Genomic DNA, 8,427 nt, shown 5'->3' with positions numbered 1-8,427 from the left:
CATAAAGTTGAAGAATGGAGAGGAGTTAGGCAATTGGAGAAATAATTTTAGTAAACAAGTTTTTCATTTTCCATTTTTTCCACCTCTCTAATTCTCTGTTTTTCCAAAAAAATCGTCCTTTTTTTCATTTTGGTAAATGACCCCATAATCTTTGCTTAACTCCACCATTCTATTCTTCAACCACCAACGTTGATGTCTCCACCCGAAATCTCAAAACCTAGAATAAAGTGGAACTCAACATCGCCATCTGCATACATAATGATTAGATTTGTAAATCGTACACTCCTCCATTTGATATACTGTTTCAATATTTCTAATGTTAAAGTTTTGTAATTCCACCACTCCGATTACTCCAATATGCAAAATGTTTTCTTTTCCACAATGCCACCTTCAATTCAACCTTAGGTCTCCCCTCTACTATCTGCATCACCTATAAAAGTCCAATTCCAAATACCATAGCTATAGAAAACAAAAAACAAAAAACAAATAAAAAGTGCTACAATAAACCCTTAATTAAAAACTCCTCAAAATCTTGATGTATCCTAAAAGGAGCAAGATCCCTTCTCCAATTTGGATTCCCCACTAGCTAGAACCAACAAGAGAAGGGGACCTATTGAAAACCCCATTAGATAGCCTATCAAGGACTATTATTCCAAAAATTGGAGAAAAACAAAGAGAGATAGAACAGAGAAAGCTACTCTCTCTTCTCTTTCTCAAACTCATTGTTTCAATTGCCAAAAGGTTTAATTTTTAAGGTGTTGCTTAACCTCTAATCACTTTGCCAAAAATTTGATTATACAAAGTTGATGATCTTTTGTTCCCAATGTTCATTACATACACCACCTTCTTACTATAAAATAATACACATTCAAATATCAATCTGCCTGTTAAATTTACAGAAGTGGCCATGATTCATATATATCAATCTGCAGACTAACTAAGCAAATATGAACTCAAAATCAAAGCTTTGGAGATTTCTGGGAAGTACTCTCTCTCTTTTGCCAAACCTGCCTTGGAGGTCTGATGTTCTTTGGGTCTTGTCTAAGACACCATCCAAACTGACCCTCGAGTTTCGAGGGCTCCAAAGATAGGTTTTCGCGGATGAATTTATCCAAGTTGAAGCCACTGGCAGTATCTAACCTACTGCCATTGGTATCTGGTTCTTCACTGCTGGAATTATCATCAGTTCCCGTTACACTTTTGGAGGAATCCGAGGCCTTGACGAAAGAATTCTGATCCAAGTTGAAGATTCTTTTCAATCTGTCAATAGTCGGATCAATGATGTCTAGGAATCCCATAACCCAGGACTCGTCATCAACCACATCGGTCCGCTGTGCCACATTGAAATCAGGTATCAGTTCGAATTTCAAGGCGTATTGTTCTTGCTTCTAATTCTAAAGATGGAATAAAGAATGCAAATTTGAGCAAGAGATAGTGTAATGTTCAAAATATGCCCCGATTAAATGTACATTTATCACCTTTGTCTGTGCATTATAGGGGTTTTAGAATCCCGCTGCCCAGCCTAGATGCATATGAGCGAATTATATCACGAGAGTTCATGGCATGTGACATAATGTTCATCGCATTTGTGCATAGTGTTCAGAGACTAACATATCCCACAAAGCTACCAATCGAGTATTATGAGTTGATGAACATTGAATTGATGTCAAGTGTGCCATGCAACGACCAAAATTCAAAGATCCACATTTTACTAAGCGTTATCTACCAATGAATGTCGAGTTCAATAATACGAAGAAAAAAGATCATGCAAGATTAGAAAAATTCCGGAAGGTCTAAACACCAAATTCAATGAATTAAGATGATCTGTTTCTGTAAGTCTGTAACTATGTCGTACCTGCTGAAAATAGAGGTTTCGAATTTCCTCTGCACGCACAGAATTTCCTTGCTCTTCCTCTAAAGCTGCCCAAGTCATCCATGTCACATAGCTTTGAGAATTAATGTTCAAAGAAGATCTGAATAGTCTTCGAGCCGCAGAAATGTTACCAACTCTCTGCTCCAAAACACCCCAGGCCTACAAAATTTGATAGTAGAGAAAATTGTCTTTCTCAGTAAATTCTCAATGTTAAGAGTCCCACGTTGAAAATATAAGAGAGAACATTTGAGTTTATAAGGCCATGAGTTAGACTAGCCATTGATTGGATTCAGTTTTTTAATGTGGTTTGGCCCATATGCATTATAGTGTTTTTTTTTTTTTGACAAAGCATTATAGCCTAATTGAGTGACCTTGGCCCAATCTTAGATTACAGCATGGTATCAAAGTCTGGTTCAGTCCACTTTGTGTTCACCCAAATGTCTACCTGTTGGTGGCGTCCAAGCTTTCATTTCAGGGGAAGGTCCAATCCAAGCCCACTTGTTCAGTCCACTTTGGTGGAGTCCAGTTTCAAGTGGTCAACCAGGCCTTTATAAGGCTATGAGTTAGGCTAGCTAATTGATGGTCTTTATAAGGCCATATAAGTTAGACTAGCCAATTGATTGGATTCAGTGTTTTAGTGTGGGTTGACCCATGTGCATTATGGCCTAATTGAGTGACCTTGGCCAAATCTTAGATTATAACACCCAGGAATGAATCGTCTTTAATCTAGTTATTCAGGAATCCAATGCGGAAAAGTTAAAAGCATACTTCACTCATCTAGTCTAAATAATACATTCTTCAATGCAAGCACAATCAAAAAGGACCGCAATGTATTACCATTACCAGTAACTCCAAAAGAGTGCCATAAACAATTCTAAACAACGACAATTCACTTTACCTGAAGACAGCGAGCGGCATGATCATTTGATGAATTGATAGACAACACTTTCTGGTATAGTTCCCTTGCAGTGGAAATATTTCCTTCTTTCCACTCCATCCAGCCCCAAGCCTAAGTCATGCAAAATTTAGTTAGGGGGGATATTATAGAGACGTGCGTATTTTCGAGAGCCAGGTTGCTGGACTTGGCCCTATACCGGCCTCTGCCCAACAATTTCCCTAGCCACATGGTGCTGGAAACCCTTACCGGACTCCGCCCAACAGGTCAAAAGATATCTTTGGTTTTAATTCTGTTTTCAGAACCGTTCCTTGTGAATAAATATAGATTTGCTACAGAATCTGACTTCTTTTCTGTCAGTCAGCAGCTATGATTATGGATGAGATAACATCAACTACACAATGGGACATAACATAGCATCATCCAAAAGGATTAGAAATAAAAGCTTACACTCCACACTGGCTGGTGCCTTGGATCCAATTCACAAGCTCTTTGGAACAACAGTCTAGCACGATTTGCACTAGAGTATTTGTATTCTATCAAAGCAAGTGACTGAAGGAGAACTGGATCTCTAGGATTTAGAATGTAGCCTATCTGCAGAAGTTTCCGCCCTTGGTCAATATTTCCGAAACTGGCTTCAAAAACTCCCCAGACATGCCATGCAAACCTATTTTTTGGACTCGCTTGGACTGCTTTCTGCACATGAGAAAGATGTTTCAAGTACATGAAAGAAGTTCAATCGATAAATACCATAAGTGCAAGCAAAAATGAAAGTGACACTATTTTTTGGGTGTAATCCAGGGTTTCCACCGTCGAACACAGTGACTAAACCCCTCTCTGAACTGTAGGCACTTCTAAGGGTGGGGCAGCTGGCCTGGAGATTTAAGGATGCTCCTTACCCAAGACCAAGGATTGATCCCTTGATGTTTGGTTAAGGATGAATGAGTCATTTCCACTCAACCACACCCCCAGGTTATGAAGAACAAGTTGGATATTTACACACCTCAAAAAGCTTCCTAGCAGCATGGTTATTCTCTAATTCTGCCTCTAGCTGAGCCCAAGCCTAGAAAAAGAGAAAGCAGATCCATCATGTGCACTTCATCAAAATAGTAAGCGCAAAGCAAAATCGATGCAAATATGCATATTTCAAAGGAAACTTACAAGCCAGCTAGCACAACTCTTTGGGTTACATTTTGTTGCTTGTTTGAATAAATAGCGGGCTTGCTCATATCTCTTTGCCTTAGCTTCAAGCAATGCTAAGGTTTGGTAAATGTACTCGTTTCCACCACAATATTTGAGGCCTTTGCCAAGAAGATTCCTTGCCTTTTGTATATTTCCCTGTTTCAGCTCTAATATTGCCCATCCATGCCAGGCTGCAATATGCCTCTTATCAGCAACTGTGGCAGCATCAAATAATTCTCTAGCTCTCCTTATATTACCCATTCTATTTTCCAGAACAGCCCAGCACTAGTCCAAAGGAGCAAACTTTGGTGAGCTTCAAATACAAAATATAAATGTTACGAAAACATACTATACCATATTTTTGGTGAATAATATGGCAGCTTCTGTAGTCTCAGGCACTACAATTCACGGTGCCAATGGCTAGTCAACCCCACTGCAGATTTGTAAGTCCCATATTTCGAATCTATGGACTCGTGTAGGGTGGGACTTACTATGGGACTTACAATAAAATGAATGGGTGAGATATATGCATTAAAGCAAGATATGGTATTTGGATGACGAGGGAAGCCCCACAACCCTTTCGAGTGTGAGTAAACCCCGCCTTGTGACCCTAGCTGGCAAAGGACCACAAGGAAGTAAACCAGCCTAGGTTACCCATAGCTGACCGGCTCAAACCAAGGGGGCAAGGATTCAAACTCGTGACCTTGTGGTTACAAGTGTGGATCTCTTGCCATCTTGGCTGGGGTTACCCCCATTCATTGTGGATTTTGAAGACAAAAGACATGCAACAAAAATATCTTATTGCTTATACACTCATATGTCATTTTATTGAGCAAGTCATATGACATCATTCATCTTACCAATTTACATTGCCATTAAATGGAAAAGTAGTGTTAAAGACTTAAGCTTGCATCATGATGGATCCCAGATATAGCCAGAAAAAGGTGAGAGATTGCAACTGTAAACATTCTTTTCACATCATTGTAGGGTTAAGGCATAAACAGCAACTTTTAAATATACTTCATTTCATCCCAGGAAGGTCTATACTTAGTTTTCTGAATTATTCATATTTCATAGAAGCAAAGGCAAAAACCAGATGGATTCAACATAGTGTACAATAAACTAACCTGCCAAATGTAGGCGTTTTCTCCTAGTGTAGCTTGGCAACCTTTTTCATAAACTGATCTGGCTTCCATCACTTTTGATTGCTTACTTAATATCCTGCCCAAGGCCACATATGGCCTTCCATCTTCCGGCCAGTAATATATACACTTCATGCACAAAGATTTGAACATCAGGAAGGACTTACAAGATGAAATACTATCTTTTAAAAATGCATACAACTAAGAGTACTGGTAATTACTTTTAAAAGTATCTTTTCTGCTTCTGCATACTGGAAATTCCGTGCCAATAGTTTTGCTTTGTACAAGGACAAATCCAAATTCACTTTCAGTATCTTCTCTCCAGAAGTTGATTCCACCCTGTCAGGCTCAAAAATTGGCATCTTCCTAGCAAATCTTGAGAGCCCAGCATCGATGGAAAATAACGAAGAAGATGACTGCTCCTCAAGGACAATAACACTTTGTTCATTTGAAATCTCGGTATCATTTGCTTGTTCTTGTTCTTGTTCTTGTTCTTCTTCTCCTTCTACGGGAGTCTCCATTACTGGCCTACGAACTACAGGTAACTTTTCCAGGGACTTTTTTGCAATTTTTATCTCTTCAACAATGTCATCATTGTACAATTCATTTTGGCTCCTGGCCTTTGATGAAGATGTTGAGGCTTCGGGTTTTTCTAGGACAAGTGAAGGTGGGAAGGATGATTCATGGGAACATAAGGGAGGAAGGAGAGAATGTGAAGAAGTATAGAAGAATCTAAAGGGAAAAGGAAGGTGAAATTTCATGGCATTTTGATTCTGCGAATGATAAAAGAGATGAAATTTGGAGCTCGAGAACGATGAAAAGCAACAGTGATTCATTTCTTCTCCCTATACAATTTCTATAATTAGATCAAACTCTATCTTTATAAGGCAGCTCCGTAGAAAAGCGAGTTTTTTCTAAGGGAAGAACGATGAGTTATTTCAAATTGTCACCAACCTCATTTCACGTAAGAAGGACGAAATGGCATCTATTTCTTTCCCCTTCAGTGAGACTTTAGTTGCAACCCTTTTAACTAAAGAGCATAAATAACTTATAGAATGCCAAGAGCGGAAAATTTATCTACCATTTGAGAAGATTCTACTATGCATAGTCTTCAGTAACAAGAACAACATGAAGAGGACTTCTCCAAAGCAAGATTATCCAATCTGTACAAATAAATTAACTTGTTAAATCAAGAAAAGCCAGTTTATCTTAAGCTACCTAGGGATACATTTGGCGTGAGTAATGGCTAAAGGCTACTAGCTCCTTTATCTATGAATTCACAGGCGGTTACTCTAGTTTGTGTCTTTCGTCTCTAACACTTCCTCGTCTCATCTTTATTTGCCAATTTCACTTTCCTAGGGCCTAACAAGCAATACACTCTAGGTAGTTTTTAATATATAAAACATTTGTATTGAATCAAGTCTATCACTATTGAAATTACGCCAAAACAGTTGTCAAATTGACTATACAACATTGTTGTGTCCAATAAAAGGAGGCAAAGTGGGGGTAACCCCAGCCAAGATGGCAAGAGATCCACACTTATAACCACAAGGTCACGAATTCGAATCCTTGCCCCCTTGCTTTGAGCCGGTCAGCTACGGGTAACCTAGGTTGGTTTACGTTCTCGTGATCCTTTATTGGCTAGGGTCACAAGACGGGATTTACCTACACCAAAAGGTTGTGGGATTTCCCTTGTCATCCAAAAAAGGAGGCAAAGTAAGCTTCAGACATGGATTCCACCATTCCCTTTTCTCTACTTTTATGGGGGGAGCAAGTATTCTTATTTAATTCTGATAACCTAAAATAGACTGATAGTTCATTGACAGAATAACTGGAAGTCATAATAAACCAATAAACCCAAACTGCTCCATAAAGGCACTCAGATATATTGAGATTGAGGTCAACCCAGACCTATCTGTTTCTTTAAACAAACTATAATAAATTAAATTCAAATTCAAGAACATTTCAACTTCCATTTTCCCTTTGGCAAGCACTTAAAGCTGAGCTATCAAATTTCTCCCAAATAAATAAATTAATAAATAAATAAAGAACATTTAATTTTCATATTCAGAGTGACAATCAAAAGTGTGAAACAGAAAATTGAAACCCATACATATTCAACAAAACTATCAAGATTATCAAAAAAACGGATGAATCACCAGTCCCAGAAAAGCTAAAATGAAGTGAGAAGATTCGACACTCACTGTGATTTAGCAGTCTCCGAGAAAAAAAGTTCCCGACAAACTGAAACTGCCCATCATACGAATCCTTAACTTCTGCTTTAGAAATCAAAGCGTCTCCCAAAAAAATCAAATTTTCGCTCAGGTAAACGTGTGCTTTCGCTCTTCTACCACAAATCAATGGCTGTGGTTCGTACGTGCATGCAATTTCTTTTTTTTTTTTTTTTTTTTTGTGACTCTGCTCATCTGCTGTTTTTTTGTTTTTCTTTTTATTTTTCAATTCTTATTTCGGAGTATCTATTACTCACTCCGTCATATTTTGTGTCTAATTCGATTAATGAAATTTGACTGAAATTACTTTTAATTCAAGTTTTTATAATATTAAATTTAATATTAGTATATAAAAGTTATATATTTAAAAGCTACACTAAAAGTATTATTAAACACAACAATCAAATTTAAAAACAAGTAAAGAATACTAAAGAAAATAAACAAATAAAAAAAAAGTTAATTTGATCATGAATAGTAAGTAAGACAGATAAAATGGGACAGAGAGAGTATTTATTTTCCATTTTCTAAATATATGAAATAAACATTTAAAAAAAAAAAAATCTTACACCAATAGCACTACAAGTACTTTCATAATAACATTTTGAGTTAATTCTATTTTTTTTCTAAATTTATAAGTGATTGATTACTATTAATCCTTTTTTTTATCATAACATCACTTTTAATTATAGTATTATTATAACATGATTATTTTTTATCTTTTATTACAAAATTATTAAAATGTTGTTAAATACAATGACATTTTCAAATAGGAGGTCATGAATTTGAGCATCAATGATAACGGTATTGACACTTTGTGCGTTAATAGGTTGAGAAAGTAATTGTAATAGAATAGTACTAAAAAAATTTATAATGTCAATTCACACGTTTAAAAATAATATTACTTGAAATAAATTATCAAAAATTTTACTGATGTTAATGGTACACATTGTTATTAGCTTGATTAAAATTGATTAGTGATAGCACGTCAAAATAATATATTGTAAAAAAATTATTGTCTATTTAATAAAGTTTTTGAAAGTCCCCCTTCCTTATAATAAAAAAAAAAAAAAAAAAAAAGTTTTTGAAAGGACTTATAGATTAAAT

The 8,427-nt window shown here is 36.5% G+C and overlaps 1 protein-coding gene across 1 annotated transcript; it reads right to left on the bottom strand.

Moving 5' to 3' along the window:
• Positions 1-793: 793 nt before the first annotated feature.
• On the bottom strand, positions 794-7,489 carry LOC109162809 (protein high chlorophyll fluorescent 107). Its single transcript, XM_019311501.1, has 9 exons — positions 7,297-7,489; positions 5,314-6,255; positions 5,078-5,221; positions 3,930-4,235; positions 3,772-3,831; positions 3,219-3,464; positions 2,772-2,882; positions 1,856-2,032; positions 794-1,331 (listed from the first exon to the last, which is right to left on the bottom strand). The coding sequence occupies exons 2-9, from the start codon at positions 5,926-5,928 to the stop codon at positions 960-962; spliced, it is 2,031 nt and encodes a 676-aa protein (XP_019167046.1). The 5' UTR covers positions 5,929-6,255; positions 7,297-7,489; the 3' UTR covers positions 794-959.
• Between the last annotated feature and the right edge of the window lie 938 nt (positions 7,490-8,427).

This window comes from Ipomoea nil, unplaced genomic scaffold (genome assembly GCF_001879475.1).
Source record: "Ipomoea nil cultivar Tokyo-kokei standard unplaced genomic scaffold, Asagao_1.1 scaffold2957, whole genome shotgun sequence".
NCBI lineage: Eukaryota > Viridiplantae > Streptophyta > Magnoliopsida > Solanales > Convolvulaceae > Ipomoea > Ipomoea nil.
Note: the sequence above shows the minus strand (reverse complement) of the source record. Positions and strands in the feature narration are given on the sequence as shown.